The sequence below is a fragment of the Chiloscyllium plagiosum genome, chromosome 14 (genome assembly GCF_004010195.1).
Source record: "Chiloscyllium plagiosum isolate BGI_BamShark_2017 chromosome 14, ASM401019v2, whole genome shotgun sequence".
Lineage (NCBI taxonomy): Eukaryota > Metazoa > Chordata > Chondrichthyes > Orectolobiformes > Hemiscylliidae > Chiloscyllium > Chiloscyllium plagiosum.
This window is the reverse complement of record NC_057723.1, coordinates 63,695,870-63,720,261: the sequence shown is the minus strand read 5'-3', so window position 1 is coordinate 63,720,261 and position 24,392 is coordinate 63,695,870. Positions and strand designations below refer to the sequence as shown.

The following is a 24,392-nucleotide window of genomic DNA, read 5'->3' as shown; positions in this document are numbered from 1 at the left end:
TCCCCATGACTTGTCTTACCTGCCTATCTTCTTTTCCACTTATCCACTCCACCCTCCTCCCTGACCTATCACCTTCATCCCCTCCCCCACTCACCAATTGTACTCTATGCTACTTTCTCCCCCCCCCCACCTCTCTCATTTATCTCTCCACCATTCAGGCACTCTGTATTCTGATGAAGGGCTTTTGCCCGAACCGTCAATTTTACTGCCTCTCGGATGCTGCCTAAACTGTTGTGCTTTTCCAGCACCACGAATCTAGAATCTGCTATCCAGCATCTGCATTCATTGTTTTTACCTTCTTTTCTGGCTGTCATTACTGGATAATAATCATTGTTTGGAGAAGTATGGCTGTTTACAAGGCCTTTCAATGTGAATAAGTTTAAATGTCTTATAAAATTTGGTTGATAGAATTTGGTAAAAAAAAAGTGTTGACAATACTGTACTCCGGTCAGGCAGCGACTGTGGAGAGAAAGTCAGTGTTTTTAATTGGATGATCTTTCACCAGATGATCTTTTTATCTTTCTTTGTTTCCCTCTCTGGTCCCCCCACATCTCCTCCCAACCCAACATCTCTCCAGATGGTGCCTTGTCTGGCTTCATAGTCTAGCACTTAGTATTTTTATTTAAGATTTGTGGCAGGTGTAGTATTTTGATTTTTGTTTCATGGAATCCTTCAAATTATTACTTTGAAACATATCACACTGCTGAACAGCTTTTGCAACACCTGGCTATCTGTCTGATGTTAAGTCCAGATTGTTGTACCTGAGGGTACTGCGTGAAATGCCTTCTTGCAATGGACCTTGTGGAGTCTCTACCAGATGTAAAACTGTGTAAGCACTTTCCCTCAGTTCTCGGTGGGGAAGGAAGCGCGAGGGAGAGAAAGATCACACGTGTCATGTTCTTTGTTTCCCTTCTCTTACTCAGTAACCTCCTGTGCAGCACCTTGTCAAAGGTTGTCTTGAAGTCCAGCTAGATAATGTCCATTGGCTCACCGTCTAATCTGCTTAGTACTTCCTCAAAGAATTCTTGCAGATTTGTCAGGCATGGCTTCCCCTTGATGAAACCATGCTGACCTTGCTCTATTTTACCATACACTTCACAGTATTCAGAATTCACATTCTTCACAGTGGATTCCAGGATCTCATCCATGACTGATGTTAGACTAATTGGTCTGTAATTTTCCATCTTTTTAAACTCTGGTGTAATCCCTTCCTGATTCTAGCAATTCCTGAAAGATCACTACTAACGCCTCCACTATCTCTTCAACTGTCTCCTTGGAACTCTAGAGTATAGTCCATCTGGTCCAGGTGATTTCTCCACCTTCACGCCATTCAGTTTTTCTAGCGCCTTCTCCTTGGTGATGGCCACCATACCCAGCTCTGCCCCTTCACTCTCTTGAATTTTTGGATATAACTTGTGAATCCAATGTGAAGACTGACGCGAACTAGTTATTCAGTTCCTCAGCCATTTCCTTGTTCCCCAGTACTATCTCTCCAGGGTCATGTTCCAGCAGCCCAGTGTCCACTTTTGCTTCTCTCTTGCCCTTTATATATAGAACAGGACAGTACGGAACAGGCCCTTTAGCCCTCGATGTTGTGCCGACCTGTGAACTATTCTCAACTCATCCCATCATCATCCATGTATGTATCCAAGTTTAAATCTCCCTAATGTGGCTGAGTTAACTACATTGGCAGATAGGGCATTTCACGCCCTTACCACTCTGAGTAAAGAACCTGCCTCTGACATCTGTCTTTTATCGCCCCTAAATTTGTAGTTATGTCCCCTCATACAAGCTAACGTCATCGTTCACTGTCTACCCTATCTAATCCTCTGATCATCTTGTATGTCTCTATCAAATCCCCCCCTGAGCTGCCGCCTTTCCAATGAGAACAGACCCAAGTCTTTCAGCCTTTTCTCATAAGACCTTCCCTCCAGACCAGGCAACACCCTGGTAAATCTCCTCTGCACCTTTTCCAATGCTTCCACATCCTTCCTGAAATATGGCAACCTGAACTGTACACAATATTCCATGTGCAGCCTCACTAGTGTTTTGTATAGTTGCAGCATGATATTGTGGCTCTGGAACTCAATCCCTCTACCAATGAAACCTAACACACTGGATGCCGCCTTAACAGCATTATCAACCTGGATGTCAACTTTCAGGGATCCGTGTACATGGATTCCAAGGTCCTGCTGCACATCCACACTACCAAGAATCTTTCCATTGACCCAGTACTCTGCCTTCCTGTTATTCTTCCCAAAGTGCACCACCTCACATTTAGCTGCATTGAACTCCACTTGCCACCTCTCAGTCCAATTCTGCAGTTTATCAAGTCCTCCTGCAACCTGTAACACACTTTCACACTGTCCACTACTCCACCATCTGCAAACTTACTAATCCATCCACCTATGCCTGCAACTAAGTCATTAATAAAAATAACAAACAGCAGTGGTCCCAAAACAGATCCTTCTGGCACACCACTAGTAACCGGACTCCAGGCTGAATATTTTCCACCAACCACCACTCGCTGCCTCCTTTCAGAAAGCCAGTTTCTAATCCAAACTGCTAAATCACCCTCCATTCCATGCCTCAGCATTTTCTCCAACAGCCTACCACGTGGAACCTTATCAAAGGCTTTACTGAAGTCCATGTATACGATGTCAACTGCCCTACCCTCATCTACATGCTTGGTCACTTCAAAAAACTCAAGGTTTGTGAGACATGACCTGTCCTTGATGAAACCATGTTGGCCATCTGAAATCAAATTGTTGCTTGTTAGATGGTTATAAATCTTATCTCTTATAATCCATTCCAAAACCTTGCCTACAACAGAAGTAAGGCTCACTGTTCTATAATTACCTGTGTCATCTCTACTGCCCTTCTTGAACATTTGCATGATTGCATGACATTTGCAATCCTCTAGTCCTCTGGTACTAAACCTATAGACAATGACGACTCAAACATCAAAGCCAAAGGCTCTGCCATCTCCTCCCTAGTTTCCCAGAAAATCCTTGGATAAATCCCATCCGGCCCAGGGGACTTGTCTACTTTCACTCCTTCTAGAATTGATAACACCTATTCATAACTAACCTCAATCCTTTCTAGTCTAATATCTTGTACCTTATTCTTCTCTACAATATTCTCCTTTTCCTGAGTGAAAACCGAAGAGAAATGTTAATTTAGCACCTCCGATCTCCACAGGGTTCACACTCAACTTCCCACTTCTGTCTTTGACTGGCCCATTCTTACCCTAGTCATCCTTTTATTCTTCACATACTTATAGAAAGCTTTAGCGTTCTCCTTTATTCTATTTGCTAAAGACTGCTCGTGTCCTCTGTTTTTAACTCTCTTTAAATCCTTCCTAGCTGATCTGTAACTCTCCATCGCCTCATCTGAACCATCTTGTCTCATCAACACAAGCTTCTTCCTTCCGTTTAACAAGAGATGCAATTCCCTTACCTTATCACCACCTCCCTGCCTGACAGTGACATACCTATCAAGGACATGCAATATCTGTTCCTTAAACCAGCTCCACATTTCCATTGTCTGCAGCCCCTGCATTTTGCTCCCCATTCTATGCATCCTAATTCTTGCCGAATCGCATGGTAATTGCCCTTGCCCCATCGGTAACTCTTGACCTGTGGCATGCACTTATCCCTTTCCATCGTTAAACTAAACGTAACTCAATGACGGTCACTCTCTTCAAAGTGCTCACCTACAACTAAATCAAACACCTGGCCTGGTTCATTACCAAGTACCAGATCCAGTGTGGCCTCCCCTCTTGGCCCTTTGACATACTGTGTCAGGAAATCCTCCTGTACACATTGGACAAAAACCGATCCATCCGATGTACTAGAGTAATAGCATTTCCAGTCAATGTTGGGGAAGTTAAAGACCCCAGTAATTACCCTGTTCCTTTCGCTCCTACCCAGAATAATTTTGCCAATCCTCTCTTCCATCTCCCTGGAACTCTGCGGAGGCCTATAAAAACCTCCAAGCAGTGTGACCTCTTCTCCTGCTTCTAACCTCAGTCCACACTACCTCAGTAGATGCGTCCTCGTCAAAAGTTCTTCCAGCCACTGTTATACTATCTGTGACTAACGAGGCCATGCCTCCCCCCTCTTTTACCGCCTTGCCTGTTCTTAATGAAAGATCTAAATCTTGGAACCTGCAACTACCATTCCTCGCCCTGCTCTATCCATATCTTTGAAATGGCCACAACATCGAAGTCCTGCTCAGCTATGGTCCCGAAGTGCAGGCCCCAAATCCACAAGATACGTTTTTATAATCACTTACCTTCCCAGACTGCTCTCCCTTCGTTCATGCACAGCTCCAATTCTGAAGTGCAGGCCCTAAAACCACAAGCTAATCTTTCACCTTCCCTGGCTGGTCCTGAAGTGCTGGAGGGGCTCAAATAGCTGGGACAGCTCACCTTAAACGAGGTATTTGGGCAATGTAAAGTTCTGGGAGAGTTAATATGACAGGCAGATAAACAGCCAGATGTTCTGTCATGACGTGGGAAGTAACATATTGGTATGGATAGGTGATTAGTTGGCTAATGGAAAACAGAAAATGGGGAGAAAAGGATCATTTTTGGATTGGCAGGGTGTGAAGTCTGTACCTTTGCCATCAGTGCTGAGGCTGCAATATTTACAACTTATATAAATGACATGGTTGAAAGGATCAAAGATATGGCTGTTAAATTTATTGTCACAAAAATAGATAGGAAAATGAGTCTTCAGGAGGAAGTAGAGAGCCTGCAAAGGGGTAGATGTAGGTTGAGAGAGTGGAGGGAAAAATGGCAGAGAGTCCATTTTGACAGGAAGAATAGCAAAGCATATTTAAATAGAGAAAGATTGCAAAACCTGAGGTAATGAGGGATTTGAATGTTCTGATGTATGAGTCACAACATTGGTGCGCAGGTTACAGCAAATGTTAAGAAAGGCAGTTGGAATGTTTTTATTTTTATCTGCCCATGGGATGTGGGTGTTGGTGACGGGGCCAATATTTCTGGCCTATCTCTAGTTGAGAGCGAAGGTGCTGGTGGGTTGCCTTCTTAGACCCTGTGCTGTAGGTACGCCCATAATGCAGTTAGGGAGTTCCAGGATTTTGACCTAGTGACACTGAAGGAACAGCAATATATTTCCAAGTCAAATTGTGATGACATGGCAGGGAACTTGCAGGTGGTGTTCCAATGTGTCTACTGCCCATGTCCCCCTCGATGGGGTAAGTCATGTGTTTGAAAAGTGTTATTGAACGGTTTTTGAGATTTTCTGCCGTGAATCTGTAGATGATACTGCTGCAAGTAAATGTCAGTGGTGGAGGGAGTACATGTTTGTGAATGTGTTGACATTGCAAAGAGAATAGAATCAGGTCTACAGAAATAGGCTCATAGTGTCTGCACTGGTCAAAACAAATGCAGAAGAATTCTAATCCCATTTTCTGGTACTTGGCCTATAGCCTTGTTGGCATTAAGTGTACATCTAAATACTTCAAATAGCACATGAAAATTGCTACATCTGTCCATGGCATAGATGAGGCCACACCTGGAGTAGTGTACAGTTTTGATCGTCTCATTTTAGGAAGGTTGCAAGAGTACCTGAAGATTCAGGCTTCATTTAGAAAAAATAATTGTTTAACCTGATTAAATTAAATTCTTTCTAATTTACAATCTGTTGCTGATTTAGGAAGGGGAATTGAAAAATTGCTAATCTGTGATTGCCGTGTCGTTGAGCAGGAAGATTCAAGCATTCACTACAGAGTTAACAGGAGTAGATTTGAAATCTTCGCACCTGTGCTGGGAAGATTTGAATAATACCCCTTGAAAAAACTGCATCTGGGCAGGAAAGAAACTTTTAAAAACAGATGCATAGAACAATGGAGAAGCCTTTTAAGATAGTAAGAGAGTAGGGCTAAATGAAAACTGAGTGAGGAGAGCTGATCAAAACAGAGGTAAATGTAGGGAGAAGAGTTCTACAGAAAAGTTGGCTGTAGAAGAACTGGAGAAGAGGAATGACCAAGCAGCCAGTTAATTGCATGGAAAAGTTACCAAGGAATACAGTACCAATAAATGAGTAGCTTTGTAGATGCATATACCATGTAGTATCATTGTTATTAATACAAGTTGTTTGCCTGTTGATTTCACAATGGTTGTCTTGTAGGGAGCCATTCCCATTTCCCCACTTAATTGCCAAAACGCTTCAAGTTTATATTTGAGTGCCCATGCAATTTATTTGCAAATCATTCTTCATCTCCCATGTATTACCCTTGTAAGTTACCAATACCAGTGTCACTTCCATTTGCTGCTCAAAACAGTTTGTACCCATATGTCTTGCTTAGGATCTGTGTCTACTGTCCTTTTACCATCAAGTTGTCTTTCTTTAAATCTAAAGTTTAATTGTATACACCTCCTAGAAAATCTCGTCTCAGCTGCCTTTGCTTCAATGACCTTCCCTCGGTCATAAGGTCAGAATTGGGGCAGTTTGGTGCTCAACATTGCACAATTATCAGCATTCACTACTCCTCAGATTCTGAAGCAGTCCATTTTTAAATACAAGATCTGGTCAATATCCAAGCTTGGAAAAGTAACTTTTGTCCTTCAATGCCAGGCAGTGACCAATAGGAGACAACTTAACCACTGTCTCTTGACACTCAATGGCATTACCATGACTGAATCCCCTCATGTCAACATCCTGGGAGGGTTACTATTGACCAGAAGCTCAACTGCATTCGCTATATAAATGCAGTGGCTACAGCAGCAGGTCAGTAGCTAGGAATACTGCAGCAAGTGATTCACCTACTGAATCCCAGAGGCCTGACCAGCATCTACACGGTACAATTCAGCAGTGTGATGAAATATTCCCCACTTGTTTAGATGTAGCTCAACATTCAACAAGCTTGACACCATCCAGGAAAAAAACAATCTGCTTGATTGACACCACCCCTGCAAGCAATTTTTCCCTCCACCACTGTGCTGGGGAGTAGCAGTGTGTATGAACTACTTGGTGTACTGCAAAAATTCACTGTATGCCCTTAGACAGCACCTTCCAAACCCAAGACCACTTCCATCTAGAAGAACATGGACAGCTGATATATAGGAAAGCGACCACCTCCAAGCCACTCGCCATTTGACTTGGAATTATCATGTCACCTGGTCAGCGCCTTGGAAGTCCCTCCCTAAATGCATTGTGGGTCTGTCTACATCAAATGGATTGCAGTGGTTCAAGAAGGCAGCTCACCACTACCTTCTCAAGGGCAACTGGAAATGGGGCAATAAATGTCCATGTCCCACAAGAGTTTCTTAAAAAAAATAACAAATGCAGTACCTTCCATCAAACCTTGAAGCAAACCCCTCATACTTCAAAGGATTCTGGTTAAACCCTCCTGTACCTGTCACGTCCATCCTTAAATATTTGTTCAGACAACATCACTGCATGTTGTGTTACATCTTTCTATTACTTCATCAAAAGAAAAATCAGATTAGTCAGATTAGCAGGATCCGCCTTAAATCTGTGCTGGCTTTCCTTCATTAATGTAATTCTCTCCTACTGTCTGATTATCTTTCCGCTGATTTATGGTTCCAATATCTTACTCACATTGATTAAATTATTTAACCTGTAAAGGTAGTACAGCTACCTTAGGGGTTACATTTGTCTCGTTCCAATCTTCCATCACCTTCCTTGGTAAAGATTGAAAGATTACAGCAAACTCTTCTGTTACCTTTATTCACTTGCTATTCACTCTGAGCATTGTCAGCTTTTTCAGTTCATCATGTCTTATCAGTTTTCATCCCAACCATTGCCTCAATCAGCTCTGCTTCTTGTCAGTTTGAGGATGTCATCCTTTTGAGGATGACATCAACTCAGGATGGCAAGCTTTTGCCTTGGATCTTCTGTGACTGAACAGGCCAATTTCTGACCCATGGATAGGACATCTCACCAGGTCTCGCATGCAAGACAGTTGCAATCATATCACGAGGAAGTAGTTTCAGAATTCTGAGACAAGAAATGGATGCTTTCCACCTTGCACTCGTCAAGGAAGGTACAAGAAAGCCAATTTAGAAAACAAACAACAATTTATACAGCAGAAGAGAAGAGTGCTGACTAGTGGACATGGCAATGAAATGAAAGTTGTTCACTTGCGATATTTAACTCCGTTCAAACCAGGCATGTCAATTCTGATTTGCCACAGTGTTACCATGGGGATACAACAGGAATTTGGCTGTCTCCATAGCTCTTTCCTCAGTGAAAAAGTTATTTATCCAGATTGCAACAAGGTTCTGTGTGTGCATTTCTATTCTTTGCTGTTCCCATGTGTCCAGTCCTTATGTCAATTGATATCCTTCAGCGTATTGTCATTCCCAGCAGTTTCCAGTGTTGAGTGCATGTTTGAGTGGTATACACCCTGAAGATCCCTATATTTCCTGCCTCTTCCTGATGGTCACCTATCTCTTAGCCTGAACTCTCACTGCCTTTTGGGTGAAAGTGGGTACTGCAGATGCTGCAGATTAGAGTCAAAGTTAGAATAGTGCTGGAAAAGCACAGCAGGTCAGGCAGTATCCGAGGAGCAGGAAAATCGACGTTTCAGGCAAAAGCCTTTTGGGTGGGCATCCTCCTCGAATGTAAAACACAAGGAATTCTCACTCTGCCTGATGCTGCATAATGATTCCAGCTGCCCTGTAAGCTTGGACACCCTGACCTTGAGCTGTAGCATGACAGGCACTTTGTACACATGTTCTCCAAGACCCCAGAAACATGTGAAAGCTACAGCATGGAAAGAGGACATGCAGGTTGTCAAGTATGCTGGCTGAGGAACAAAACTGCCCATTCTCATTCCATTTCCCAGCATCTGGTGTGCTGCTTAATCCAGGTTTCTTTAAATTGGGTTGAGGGTTTCCACCTCACCCACCCAACTAGACGTCAAGTTCCAGGCATCCACTGACCTCTGAGTGAAAAAACCTTTATTCAAGTTCCCTCTAACCCTCTGACCAGATAGCTTAAATGTGAACAACTGGTGATTGACTTCTCTGTATTGGGCAACGGATCTTACCTGTCAACTGTACCTATGCCTGCCCTTATTTTATATACCTTAAATCACCTCCTGTTCACTGTCTCTCACAGGCGCTCTCCCCTCCCCTTCCCCCCGCCCCCAATTCACTGCTCTTGTTAGCCTGGATTGAAGAGTTTAAATTTGGCGCTTCTCCTTATAATGAAATAAAAGGAGATATAGACTGCAAACAATTATTCCTTGTTTTCCTGGGGCTTCACATTTTGAATGTTTTTTTTTTCTTTTTTTAAACATGGTGAGTTGGCCCTGATGTCCACCTCCTCGTTCTCTTGACATCCTCACTTGCCTAGCTCCTCATCCTCCTGACAGCTTCAACTCCCTCAGCCTCTCTCCCTCTGACATCCCAGTATACCCAGTTCCATATCTTCTGACACCTCCCCTCCTGCAGCTCCTCATCCTCTGACAGCCCCAATCCCCACCACCTCATCCAGTAACCCTAATTGTTCCAGCTTCCAATCCTTTGACCATCTCCCTCACACTGCTCCCCCCACCCCTTGTTCTTCAATCTCTGAACTTCAAGTTGCTCATCACCTGAACCACTCCACTTTCCACTGACCATCTGCATCCCAAATTGCTGCCTTGCTCAAACTCTACATCCTGCCAATCCTCCCTTTTGTTTCTCCTCCCGGTGTCGGCCGTGCTTCATTGCTGCTTTTGACCTTTACTCCCTTCTCCCTCATGTTCATCAGCCTCTTCTATAGGTTTTAGCCACTGCCTGGAAATGAGTTCCATCCTTATCATTTCCTGGAAAGAGGTTTCTCCCAAATTTGATGTTTGATTTCTGTGATCTTGTATTGATTGTCTGTAGTTTTGTTCAGCCTCTCAATTGGGAACTGATTCTGGTCTACTCTCTCAAACCCTTTAATTATTTTATTGACTTTAGTAAATCTTCCTGATCCATGAAATTCAACCAATCGCAGGGGAAAGAAATATACTGCCTCAACCAGCCAAAATGAATGGTCAGATTAATGAGAGATAAATACATGAGGAGGTGCTATTGATGTTATCACTTCTGTTGTTAATTTGTTGGCTACCTCTCAATTCAAACTCTTGTTGGGGAGTGTAAAATTTCAAATTTTGTGTTTTAGTTTTCCTTCTTGTATTTCTTTTTTTGTCCATTCCAGCCGATCGTTCCCTTTATTTCTTTTTTGTTGATTTGATATTACATTTGCGCACTCTGTTCTTTATCTTGTTCTCAGTGCTCTGTATTACATAACACTTCAATGTGATAACTGATTACTGCATAACTGTTGAAAATTCTTAATTGAGGGAAAAGTACTTCTATAAGATTACATATAATTTGACCAAAGTGGACTGGGAGCAGATATTTGAGGTAAATGTGTCACAAAACAGTGGCATGCATTCAAGAAGAGAAAGGATTAGGACAACTAAAGGGGAATATGAGAGGCTACTGGCAAGCACAAAAGAAAATCCAGACTTGTTTTACAGGTGTTTGAAGGGTTACAAGATAGTGGGGGGAAAAGAATACAGCCCATTAAGACTACACTGGTAATTTGTGCATGGAACCAGAGGAATTCAAAATGAATACTTTGTGTTGGTGTTCACCAGTGAGAGGGATGAAATGCATGTAGTGGTCAGAGGGAAGGTGTGTGAACAGTTAAAGAAATTAGTATAGATAGAAAGTTTTCAGTGGTCTGGCAGCGGAAAACTACGTAAATCTCAGCTGGATAAAAAGTTTCCTAGGTTGTTGAGGCTTGTAAAAATGTTCCATTCCACTCTGACAGCAAGAGAGGTGCCTAAAGTTTGGAGAACGAAGAGGTCATAGAGTTGTACAGTACAGGTAGAGACCTTGACTCCAACCAATCCATGCCGAACATAACGCCAAACTAAACTAATCCAATCTGCCCGCACCTGGTCCATATCCCTCCAAATCTTTCCGAATCATGTATTGATCCAAATGGCTTTTTAACGTTGTAACTTTACCGACATCCACTAGCTCCTCAGGGAGTTCATTCCACATGCGAATCACTTTTTTTTTTAAAATCTCTCTCCTCTCGCGTTAAAGATGTGTCCACTAGTCTTCAAATCCCCCATCCTAGGAAAATGGCAGCTACCATTAACTCTATCAATACCACTCACTGTTTTATAAACTTCTATTAGATTACCTCTCAACCTCCTACACTACAGTGAATTAAGTCCCAGCCTATCCAGCTTTTCTTTAACTCAAACCTTCCATACTCTGCAACATCCTGGGAATTCTCTCTGGAACCCTCACCAGCTTCATATCTTTCCTTTAACTGGGCGACCAGAACTGGGCACAGTTTTCCAGAAGAGGCCTTACCAATTTTCTCTACAACCTCAACATGACTTCCCTATATTCAAAGGGTTGAACAATGAGGGCAGGTGTGTCAAACTTTTTAATTGCTCTGTCTATAGAATTATGTACCTGCACCCCTAGGTCCTCCTTCTACAAAGCTACCCAAGGCCCTACCGTAATTGTATAAGCCCGACCCTTGTTTTTGTGCCCAAATGAAATACGATGCACTTATCCAGATTGAATTGCATCTGCCATTTTTAAGCCCATTGACCCGTTTAATCAAGATCCCTTTATAATCTTAGCAAATCTTCTTTGCTGTCTACTCTGCCACCAATTTTATCCACAAACTTATTAACCATGCCTTCTATATTCTCCTTCAAATCAGTTATATAAACGACAAACACAAGAGGACCCACCGCTGGTCACAGGCCTCCAGTTTGAAAAGCCATCCTCCTCCTCCACCCTGTTGTCTTCTGATAAGCTAATTATCGGAAGCTCACCCTGAATCCCATGTGACCTAACTTTACTGGTTAGTTTACCAAGCAGAACCTTGTCAAAGGCTTTACTAAAATCCAAATAAACAGCATCTATTATTCTGCCATCATCAATGTTTTTGGTAACTTCAAAAAAAAAAGCTCAGTCAAGTTTGTGAGCGAAGTTTTGTGCGAGGAAAATCTATGCTGAAGATCCCTAATCAATTTTTGCCCTTCTAAATGTCTGTTAATTCTACCTTTTATAATCACTTTCAACAATTTGCCCACAACCAAAGTCAGCCTCCACAGGTTTATAGTTTCCCGGTGTCTCCTTACAATCTTTCTTAAAAGTACAATATTAGCCACCTTCCAGTTATTTGGCTCCTCACCCGTAGGTATGGATGATGCAAGTTTTTTTTGTAAGTTGTCTCTCGATTTCTTCCCTTTCTTCCCTTACTTCCCATAATGTTCTGGAATGCATTAGATCAGGTCCTGGGAATTTATCCACCTTTTTATATTCTCTATGACTTCCCAAACTTTCTCTTCTGTAATGTGAACTGTTTTTTTAAAACATCAAAGTTTATTTTTGTGCATTTTCTATATTCCATTTCTTTTCCCACAGTTAAAAAACTGACATGAAATATTCATTTACTATCTGTCAACACAAAGATGACCTTCTTGATCTTTGAGAGGCCCTACGTTCTCTGTAGTAACCAGATATGTAAATGAGACCAGTGCTTTTAATAAAGTCTCCCCGGACTTCATTAAGGTTTTTCATAAGGACTCACATTGAAGACTGATAGCATAGGTAGAAGCCCCTGGCATTGAAAGAAATTGGCAAATTGATCTATAATTGACCGAGTAGCAGGAAGCAGATGTAGAGAATGATGGTTGAGGGGTGTTTTTTTTTTAATGGAGGTCTTTGTCCTATGGGGTCACACAGGGCCCATGCTGTTTGTGATTTATATGAATTATTTAGACTTGAATGCAAGAGGATTTGCAAATGATACAAAAATTGGTGGGGTAATAAATAGTGAGGAGGATAGCCTTATATCACAGGAGAATATAGACAGGCTGGTCAGGTAGTCTGATCAGTCTGGATAAGTGAGATGATGCATTTGGACAGGTCAAACAAAGAAAGGGAAATCATGAGTGACAAGACCCTGGAAAGCACTGAAGGTCAGAGGGACTTTGTGCATGTACATCAGTACTTTAGGATATCATCAGTACTGATTGATGAGAGATATGGTGTAATTGCCTTGATTAGTTGAGATACAGAGTTCCAGGGCAAGCAGGTGATGCCAGAACTGTATATAATCTTGGTAGGGCCGCAACTAGAATATTGCATGCAATTCTGGAATTCGCATTATAGGATGGGATGTGAGAATAATGAAAAGGCTGCAGAAGAGATTTACCAGGATGTTGCCTGAGCTGGAGAGTTTCAATAATGAAGAGAGATTAGGTACACTGGGATCACTTTTCTTAGAGCAGAGAGGATTGAGGGTGTCTTGATTGAGATGCAAAGAATTATAAGGGGCATAGATAGGGTAGACAGGAAGAAACATTTCCCCTCGATGGAAAGATCAATGACATTGGGTATAAATTGAAAATAGGTTTAGAGATACGAGGAAAATCTTTTTCACCCAGAGTGCAAAGGTATTCACTGCCCGTAATGATGATGGAGGCAGAAACTCTCGTAACATTTAAGTAGTGCACTGCTTAGATGTGCACTTGTAATGGAAAAGTATACACGGCTGGTTGCCAGTTGCTGGGAAATGGGATTTGAATAATTAAATCGTCATTTTTAAACAGTGTATATGTGATGGGCCCATCATGCTGTAAATATCTAAGTGACATGTAGAGATGAACTCCATATGTGTGGAAGTCAGGTCAATGGGATGATTCCATTAGGGCCTGAATTACAAATTCCTAAACTGTCGGACAGGATTGGAAGATTCAATCTGCTAGATCATGGGAATAAGGGTGAATAACTAAAGAAGTGGTCTGGGAAATGTTACTGATAGGGCAAAGAGAAGGAAATTGACTAAGATTTATATTGGACTAAGATTTAAGATTATATTGAATTCTGTACTTAAACAGGATGTTAGTTGCCTACAGCAGAAGCATTGCTGTAATTTTATTCATTTATAAAATAGATCAGATAGGCCAGGTAAGTGTGAGCGAACACCACGTCAGTCTTGGCACACTACGTATCCAGAATGCTTTATTTCCTCTCCGTGAGCCATTCTCTATTCAGAGCACTGAATCTCCCTTAACGCCAACCAATCCCTGTTAAGGGCACTCTGTATCACTACAAGACTCTCACTACCCAGTTCTGGTTCAGGGATGAAGGAGCGTCGCTCCGAAAGCTAGTGTGCTTCCAATTAAACCTGTTGGACTATAACCTGGTGTTGTGATTTTAACTTTATACACCAATGAATCCCTTTCCAGGGCACTCCATCCCTCCCACCAACCAATCCCTATCGAGGGCTCTTTGTGTCTTTTCACACCAACCAATCCCTTTGCAGGATTCACTGTCTCCTCTCACACCACCTCATCTCTATCCAGGGCTCTTGGTCTCCTTTCTTTCCATAAACATTGGAGAAATAGGGATTATTAGAAATGATCAATGGTTGGTTGCTGCCCTCGTCAGTTGTATTGTGTAACTGCAGCCACCATATCGAGTTGACCTGCTGGGCTCTCAATTGGCCTGTGATTGTGAGTGTGGTACTGGAAATGTTTTAACCTGTTTAGGTTATCTGATACTGCATGCAGCGTTTCCCATCTAAAGGCCTGAGATGGAAGTGGGTTTTAAAATGTTAGTGACGTAAATACTTCTGATTTCACAGTATTCATTTTCTTCTTGAGGATCAATTGTGCTGAGAATTACACTAAGTTTTGTTTGATTTTACTGTTTAAATAGGTTGGAAAAAATGAAAGACCCAAGTCAGAGTAATAATTCTCCAAGCATCAACAGTGATGAAGTTGTTCTAAATGGTCACTCGCACGATGAGGACAATCCTTTTGCAGAGTACATGTGGATGGAAAATGAAGAGGAATTCAATAGGCAGGTAAGCACAGAAATTACATCTCTAAACTTTTTTATTCTTTTGCTTTAACTCAGACTTCCACATATTGCTTTCCAGTGGGTCCTGACACTTCCATAATTGGACCAGGTCTCTTATTGGTAAAAGTTGTTTGGTTCTTTGGTGTTACTGAAATAGCAAGGCCCAGCTCTCGTGATTAATGCTGATTTTATGTTAGAATTGACATGGATTCTCTCTTTAGATAGATAGAATTCTTATTTGTTGGAATGTAAGGAGCAGACCCACTAATTAGTTAACTAAAACAAAGTATCAAACTCAAAAAAACACAACTGTGCAAAGATAGATGACAGGTTAGAGGATTTGAAATAATACAAAACACAGCAAAGGATTATGAAAATATTAATGAGGATGGAAAATTAGAGTTTGAGAGAGTTACCCAAAAGTATAAAAGCAGATATAAACAGTTTCTTCAGGCATTTTTAAAAAAGAGTTAATGACGTAACTATTGGTCCAATAGAAAGCTAATAGAATGTTATGTTTTGTTGTGAGGGTAATTGAATTTGAAAGGCTGGAGGTTATGCTTTAGATTTACAGGGCATTGGTGCGACTACATCTGGATTACTGTATACGGTACTAGTCACTATTTGCGGAAGGCTGTTAACGTGTTGGAGGAAACTGATAGAAGGTTTACTGGACTGATAAGCACATTGCCTTATAACAAAAGGAAAGACAAGACTGGCTAGGCCTAAATCCTCTGGAGTTTAGAAGAGTAAGACGTGATTTAATGAAAATCTGTAAAATCCTGAGGGGATTTGACTGCTGTATTTTGAAAGGATGTTTTGTGTTGTGGGAGAATCTAGAGCTAGGGGTCATAGTTGAAAAATACGGGATCACTCATTTAGTTTAAAAGCAAGTGGTTGCCCATTATTAACTCAGTTTCATCCAAACTGTTCTATGTCCTGCTCCACTGACCAAGATCACCTCTAACTATTGCCAAACCTGGTTGCAAGTACTATGTTTCCAGCTTTACATAGCTTACTATTCTTCTCGAATGTCAGATATCCCTCAGTATTCAGAACCTAATCCTTGGGAGAAAGTGAGGACTGCTGATGCTGGAGATCAGAGTCGAGAATGTGGTGCTGGAAAAACAAGGCAGGTCAGGCAGCACCCGAGGAGCAGGAGAATCGACATTTCGAGCATAAGCTGCTCATCAAGAATGAGGCTTGTGGGTCAAGGGGGTTGAGATAAATGAGAGGGGGAAATGGGGCTGTGGGGAGGTAAACTGGTGAAATCCACATTGATCCCATGTGGTTGGAGGGTCACAAGGCGGAAGATGAGGTGTTCGTCCTCCAGGCGTTGGGTTGTTAGGATTTGGCAGTGGAGGAGGCCCAGGACCTGCACGTCCTTAGTAGAGTGGGAGGGCGAGTTAGTGTTCAGCCACGGGGCAGTGGGGAAGTTGTGTGCATTTGTCCTGAAGATGTTCTCTGAAGCGTTCCACAAGTAGATGTCCTGTCTCCCCAATGTAGAGGAAACCACATCGGGAGCAACGGACACAGTCGATGTCGTGTGGAAGTACGGGTAAATTTGTCGAATATGGAAGGCTCCTTTGGGGCCTTGGACAGAGGTAAGGGGGGAGGTTTGGATGCAGATTTTGCAATTCTTGCGGGGACAGGGGGAGGTGCCAGAAGGGGAAGGTTGGTTGGTGGGAAACATGTCCCTGACAAGAGAGTCAGAATGCGGATAGGAATTGGAAGGGAAACATACATAATTGGGGAGACAGGAAGCCTACTTGAAGAATGCTCGAGAAAACATTTCTGGGATGCCAGCACCAACCATCCCACCACCCTGTGGCCAAACACTTTACCTCCCCCTCCCACTCCCCCAAGGGCGTGCGGTCCTGGGCCGCCTCCATCTCCAAACCCTTACCACTCGACGCCTGAAGGAAGAATGCCTCATCTTCCACCTTGGGACCCTCCAACCACATGGGATTAATGTGGATTTCACCAGTTTCCTCATTTCCTCTCCCCCACCTTATCCCAGTTCCAACCTTCCAACTCTGCATTGCCCTCTTGACCTAGCTTACCTGTCCATCCTCCTTTTTCCCCCCATCCACTCCACCCTCCCCTCCAACCTATCACCTTCACCCCCACCTTCATCTACCTATTGCATTCCCAGCTACCCTCAATTTAACAGTTAATTTGAAAACCAATCACTCCAACAGTACAATACTCCCTCAGTGCCAAGCCTAGAGCAGGGTAGTGCTCCCTCATTACTGACCTTTTCGGTTGTACTGTGCACCCTCCGTACTGATGAAGTTTGTATTTTCAGAATATGGATAGATTCTTTTTCAGCTAGGAAATCAAGTGTTATGAGAGGTAAATGAGAGTGTGGAATTGGACAGATCTTCCATGATCACATCAAATGCTGCAGCAGACTTGAAGGGCAGATGGTCCTTTTCTGTTCCTAGTTCACATATTTGTGCATTCTCATGTAATGTGTGTAGATGCAACCTGCTCTCTGTTTAAACACACTCCACACTGCATTTGAACAAAAACTGTGTTGAAACATATGCTGCACACTTTGTTTAAATGAAGTGTGTCGTCTCCCTTTAAACAGCAAGTTGGCTTTGCTATTGTTGACTGCCTGGGAGAAACACTTGAGAAGTTTACAGCAACAGGAATGTTAAACTTTGTGTTTTAGAACCATTACGTCCCATGTGGGCTTGTATTCTTCTGACTCTGATAACCTGACTTAGATTAATTTATCATTTGCTTTTCAATTCACATCAACAGTATTGCTTTGATTTTGTGCATATTTCACAATGCTTTACTGAGGAATGGTGTTGCTTACAAGCAATGTGTATTGGTTAATGTACTGGCAAACAAAATGTGATCAGTCTTAAGCTTGGTCAAAGAGGCATCTTAGGAATGGAGAGGGAGCCAGGTGGCTTCAGGAGGGAATTCCAGAGTCTTGGGCCGAAGCAGCCAGGTACACAGATTTTACAAATACTGGTGAATGTTTTAAAATGGGTAACGACCAGCACAGAAGCCAGCTCATTTCATTTATCTTCCACGAATAATTAGTTGGGATCACTTATCTGCCTATCGTGCCCTTCTGAAACAAAAACTGAATTGTGCACAATCAAGCTTTCTTAGTGGAATATGAAGTACAGCTTTGATTCAGAGTGAACTGCATTTTCCAGCAAGCAATAGAATCTTTGTCTTTGGCCCATCCAGATTGTCGAGGAGTTGTGGGAGGAAGAGTTCATCGAGCGCTGCTTCCAGGAGATGTTGCAAGAGGAGGAGGAACATGAATGGTTTATTCCAGCAAGGGATCTGCCCCAGACCATTGGACAGATCCAGGAGCAACTGAATGGACTTGTCATCAGCAGCAATGGATCAGTGGATGAGCTTGTGGTAAGGCTGAGCTCATTATCTCCTGCAAACTAAGATACAGGGTGAATGTGTGGAAGCTGACTGTGTTGGGTTGGTGTGAGAAGTCTGCTTGTGTAAGATCAGTGTGCAGAGGGTCAGCGTAGGCGATTCTGTCTGTGTATGATCAGTGTGTATAGTGGGAGTGTGAAGGAGGCTGCCTGTATAAGGTCGTGCATATGGGGTGACTGTGGTTGAGGCCACTTGTATAAAGTGGATGTGCAGAGTGTATATTTGAGGAACGCTTCCTGTGTTTATAGTGCTTATAGGTCAGTGTTTATAGGAGTTGAAAAATGCGGTGCTGGATAAACACAGCAGGCCAGGCAGCATCCAAGGAGCAGGTCCGAGGAGCAGGAGAATCGACATTTCGGGCATAAGCCCTTCTTCAGGAATGAGGCTGGTGTGACAGGCGGGCTGAGATAAAAGGTAGGGGGTAGCGGATTTGGGAGAGGGGCGCTGGGAATACGATAGGTGGAAGGAGGTGAGGATGAGGGTGATAGGCCAGAGAGGGGGTGGGGGGGGAGAGGTCGGGAAGAAGATTGCAGGTTAACAAGGCAGTGCTGAGTCCGAGAGTTGGGACTAAGATAAGATGGGGGGATGGGAAATGAGGAAGCTGGAGAAATCTGCATTCATCCCTTGTGGTTGGAGGGTTCGGTCGGGAAGAAGATTGCAGGTCAAGAGGGCGGTGCTAAATCCGGGGGTTGGTACAGTGCTTATAGGATAAGTGTAAGGATGAGTCTCTGAATAAGGTCACTGTATAGAGGGCAAATGTGGTGAAGCTGCCTGTGTAAGATCTGTGTACGTGTTGAGTATAGGAGGGTGCCAGTATCTGGTCAGGGTTACTGTGGGTGAGGCTGAGAGCATAAGTGCAGAATGTGTGTGTGGGAGAGTGTACCAGTGTAAGGTCACTATGTATATGGCGAGTGCCACGTGGCAGCCTGTACAAGGTCAGTGCATGCAGGGTGAGTGTAGGGTTGGTTGCTTTCTAAGGCCAGTGCGAGTGGAGGGGAGGCTGCCTAGTAAGGTACGTTTATATAGGGCTGAAAATGTGTTGCTGGAAAAGCGCAGGAGGTCAGGCAGCATCCAAGGAGCAGGAAAATTGACGCTTCGGGCATGAGCCCTTCAAGAAACGCCTGAAACGTCGATTCTCCTGCTCCTTGGATGCTACCTGACCACCTGTACTTTTCCAGCAACACATTTTCAGCTCTGATCTCCAGCATCTGCAGACCTCACTTTCTCCTATGTTTATATAGGGGAAGGTTGCCTGTGTCTGGTGAGTGTGGCGAACGAGACTTGGGGAAGCTGTCTATGAAAAGTCAATGTGTATGGGTTGAGCAAGGGCAAAGGTACCTCTATGGCCAGTGTGCTCAGGGTGAGTGAGAGGGATGCTACTCACCCTCTCACTCACCCTGAGTGAGATCACTGTTGTTATGATACGTAGTAAACTCTCCTGCTTATTTTAACCCAGCAAGCCAGAAAAGATTTATCCCGTGCAGTAATCTGTGAAAATTCGATAGGTCAAGAACTAGTTAAAGTAAAATAAACAACTTTATTTCTCAAAGTAGAACAGAGAATAATTAATTAACAGCTATTTTATTAGATTAGATTAGATTACTTACAGTGTGGAAACAGGCCCTTCGGCCCAACAAGTCCACACCGACCCGCCGAAGCGTAACCCACCCATACCCCTACATTTACCCCTTTACCTAACACTCCGGGCAATTTAGCATGGCCAATTCACCTGACTTGCACATCTTTGGACTGTGGGAGGAAACCGGAGCCCCCGGAGGAAACCCACGCAGACACGGGGAGAACGTGCAAACTCCACACAGTCAGTCGCCGGAGTCAGGAATTGAACCCGGGTCTCTAGCGCTGCGAGGCAGCAGTGCTAACCACTGTGCCACCGTGCCGCCCACAATTTTCAATCCCTTACTCTAACCTATCTGTTACCTTCCCTTTTATAATACTAGTCTGATAAAACTCCCAATTACGATTTACAGAAAACTTCAAATTTGAAGACCAGCCAGCGGTCAAATCTTCTGTTTATCTTTGTCAGTAGATTTGCTCCCCAGGTCAGTGTTGAGATTTTACTCTGCGAACTCCTTCTCTAGACAGGTATCTCTGAGTTCTGACTAGCAGTCCACAACTGCTGTTCTGGTGACAGTTCTCCCAACTGTTCAATTTTCCTCCTCATCTCCGTTCTGAACAATCGTCCCTTCACTCTGAGACTGTGCCCTCAGGTCCTAATCTCTCCTAATGGAAACATCTCCATGTCCACTCTATCCCGGCCTTTCAGTATTCCAAGTTTCAGTGAGATTTCTCTTCCTCCTTCTAAACTCCACTGAGTATAGACCCATAGTCCTCAACCATTGTCATATGACAAGCCCTTCACCCCGAGGATCGTTCTTATAAACCACCTTCAAATGCTAGCACATTCTTTCTTCATTGTGGGGCCCAAAATGCTCTCAATATTCCAAATGCGGCCTGACCAGAGCCTTGTACAGTCTTAGCAATATGCCACTGCTGTTGTATTCTAACCCTCTTGAAATGAATGCTAACGTTGTATTTGCCTTCCTAACTGCCAATTATATCTGCATGTTAACCTTATGAGAATCCTGAAAAAGGATTCCTAAGTCTCTTTGTGCTTCAGATTTCTGAAGCACATTCTCCATTTAGAAAATAGGCTATGCCTCTATTCTTCCTACCATAGTGCAATACCTCATACTTTCCTGCATCGTATTCCATCTGCTGCCACTTTGCCCACTCCATTAGCCAGTATATGTCCTTTTGCAGTGTCCCTGCTTCCTCAATATTACCATTCCCTCCATCTATCTTTGTGTTATCTGCATGATGCCCTCTGTTTCTTCATCCATATTGTTAATGTATAATGTGAATAGTTGTGGTTCTAACATAGATCCTTGCGGAACTCGAATAGTCACTGGCTGCCATCCTGAAAAAGACCCCTTTATCCCTACTGTCTGCCTTGTGCCAGTCAGCCAATCTTCTATCCATGCCTGTACTTTGCCCCGAACACCATGGGCTCTTACCTAGCATTATCCTCTGCAGCACCTTGTCATGGGCCTTCTGGAAATCGAAATAGATCGCATCCATTAGCTCTCCTTTGTCTAACTTGCATAATTCCTCCTCAAAGAATTCCAACACGTTTGTCAGATGTGAACTCTCCTTTACAATGCTGTGCTAACTCAGCCCTATTTTATCATGCACTTCCAAGTACTCTGCAGTGACGTCCTTCATAATGGATTCTAAAATCTTGCTAAAGACCAAGATTGGGTAAACAGGCCTAAAATTTCCTGTCTTCTCTGCCTTCACTTCTTAAACAAGGGTGTTACATTTGCCATTTTCCAGTCCTCCCTGACTCCCATCGGGGTCTTTTTCCCTTTGTGGTTCCTCAGCTCCGCCCATTCAGATTCTGTGCCTTCTGACTCTGTATCATTTCATGTCATCAATTTAAAGCTCCTTTAGTAACAAGGCAACTCTGCCCATCAGCCTGTCCTTTTGGTAGGATGCATATGCTTGGATATTTAGTTCCCAGCCCTGATCACCTTGCAGCTATGTCTGTGATAGCCACGACTTCGTAACCACGAACTGATTAGCTCGTGGTTCATTCAGTAATCCAGAGATGATTAGTCTCTTGGTTCTGCTTTTTAATTTAGTCTCTAAGTGTTCGTATTCCCTCAGCAGAACCTCTTGCCTCTTTTTGCCTGTGTCATTGATATCCGCGTGGACCAGAACAACTGGATCTTTCCCCTCTCATTCAAGTTGCTCTGCAGCGCAGATGAAGTATCCTGAACCTGGGCACGAGGCAGGAAATGTTGCCTTTGAGACTTTCGATCCTGGCCATGGAGAACAGTGATAATCCTCTGACTATGCAATCCTGGAATACAACTACATGTCTCTCTCTCTCCTCCCTGTACTTGAATGGCTCCCTGTATTATGGTTTTATGGTCAGTTTGCTCATCCTCCCTACAGGCTCCCTGCTCTCATCCACACAGGGAGCAAGAATCATATTTGACAAGCTCAAAGGATGAGTGTATGTCAGGCTATCTGTGTGCTGTCAGAGTGAAGAGGGCATCTGTGGGGGAAGCTTCCTGTGTAAAGTCAGTGTGTAGAGGGCAAGCTGGGTCTTTGGGGAATTGTTTGCATGAGCTCAGCTTGTAAAGGAACAGTGTGCGGAAGACTGTCTGTGAGGTCACTGTGTACAGGGTCACTGTAGTGGAGGCTGTCTGTTAATATCAGTTTGTACAGGGTGACTTTGGGGGTGGTTATCTGTACAGGGACAATGTTAGAGGATGAGTGCACATATACGTGTCTTTGTAATGTCATTGTGTAGAGGGAGAGTGTAGGGAAAACTGATTTGTAAGGTCAGTACATGGTGAGTTAAAGGGAGGTTGCCTGTGTAAGGTCAGTCTGTACAGGACAACTGAGAAAGGCTGCCTGTGTAATCTCCATACATACAGGATGAGAGGAGGTGAGGTGTTCTGTGTAATGTCAGTTTGTGGAGGTCGAGTGTAGTGAAGCCTGTCTGCATGTGCGTTCAGTGCAAGAATGGGGGAGGATATTTGCATAAGGTCAGTGTGAAGAGGGCAAGTGTAGATGTACGTGTCTATTGTTTTGGACCAGACCAGATCCCTTCAAAATGTTTTAAGGTAGCCTGGACCTAACTTTTTCTTATTTTAAAGGCAGATGTGAAGTGCTGTGTTCCAGATGCAATGCGACTGGTCGAACTACTTGATGTTAAGCAAAAACATGATTTATTTAAACACTATAGTTACAAACAAAAGAAAGAAGAACTTAGAATAACTTTACTGTAAAACATAACGGAATAATAGATACAGTTCCCTTTACTAATTAACTGCTTTGAACGTAGTAACATCCTGTCAACACACTCCTTGGCAAAAAGGCAAATTCAGTCGCAGATTGTCACATGCAGTCCTCCAATCCAATGAAAAAATATATCAAGAAAATTCAGAGTAGCAGCTAGGAGACATTTATAAAGCCTCCAAATCTGAGACCCCAACAGCCTCTGATAGTACTGAAATACCAAAGCCCAGAAATCCTGATCTGTTTAACACCCATTCAGGTTGTTAAACAAAACTCAAGCTTTTACTCAAATGGTTTGATAGATTGTTTGGTGCCTCTGCCTTACAATCTCATTTTATTTAAAAAAAAAAGGACAAATTAACCTCTTAAAGCCACAGCATCATCATACTATGTTATGTCAGTATGTAGAGGGTGAGTGTGAGGGTCGCTTACCACACAAGGTCAGTGTGTACAGCACTAGTGTGATGGAGAGGGCCTGTGTACGGTCACTTGTACCGGGTGATGTGGGGGAGGCTGCCTGTATAAGTTCGGTGCATATCGGATGAGTTTGGGGGAAGTTGGCTGTCATGACAGTGTGTACAGAACAAGTGTAGGGGAGGCTGCCAGTGTAAGGTCAGGGTAAAGGGAAATTGTAGTGGATGTTGTCTATTAATGTCAGTTTGTACAGGATTAGTGTGGGAGATGTAATGTCTGTGTGTAGTGGGCAAGTATATAGTTGGGTGTCTTGAGGATGAATGTGAGAGAGAGAGGCTTCCAGCACAGGGTCAATGTGTAGAGAGTGTGTACACCTGGGTGCCTGTGTAAGGTCAGTGTGTAGAGGCCAAGTGAATAGGAGGCTGTCTGCTCAAGATGAGTGTCGGGGAGTCTGTCTGTATAAAGTCAACCTGTACAGGGGACAAGTGTGGGGAAGGTTGCAAATGTAATGTCAGGGTATGGGTGAGAGGGAGGTGGCCTGTGTGATTCAGTGTGTAGTACACAGAAAAGTAAAGCACAGAACAGGCCGTTCGGCCCATTGTTGTGCTGAGGATTATTCCTAATTTAAAATAAAATAACTTAACCCAGGGCAAAAAGGGGGCATGGGATAGCGTTGGCAAATAGAATTAAGGAGAATCCAAAGGGTTTTTACAAATATATTAAGGACAAAAGGGTAACTAGGGAGAGAATAGGGCCCCTCAAAGATCAGCACAGCAGGTCAGGCAGCATCTAGGGAACAGAAGATTCGACGTTTCGGGCACATGCCCTTCTTCAGGAATGA

The 24,392-nt window shown here is 43.3% G+C and overlaps 1 protein-coding gene across 6 annotated transcripts in view; it reads left to right on the top strand.

Moving 5' to 3' along the window:
* LOC122556771 (polyadenylate-binding protein-interacting protein 2-like) overlaps positions 1-24,392 on the top strand; it is a 45,392-nt gene that overhangs the window by 4,200 nt on the left and 16,800 nt on the right. For 5 of the 6 annotated variants that reach the window (XM_043703910.1, XM_043703912.1, XM_043703913.1 and 2 more), the window contains 2 exons: positions 14,741-14,888; positions 18,101-18,280. In XM_043703910.1, coding sequence (XP_043559845.1) covers positions 14,751-14,888; positions 18,101-18,280 — 318 coding nt within the window. In that variant the 5' untranslated portion in view covers positions 14,741-14,750. Of the gene's footprint in view, positions 1-807; positions 830-14,740; positions 14,889-18,100; positions 18,281-24,392 lie in introns of those variants that run through there. The other variant, XM_043703911.1, reaches the window with a different exon arrangement.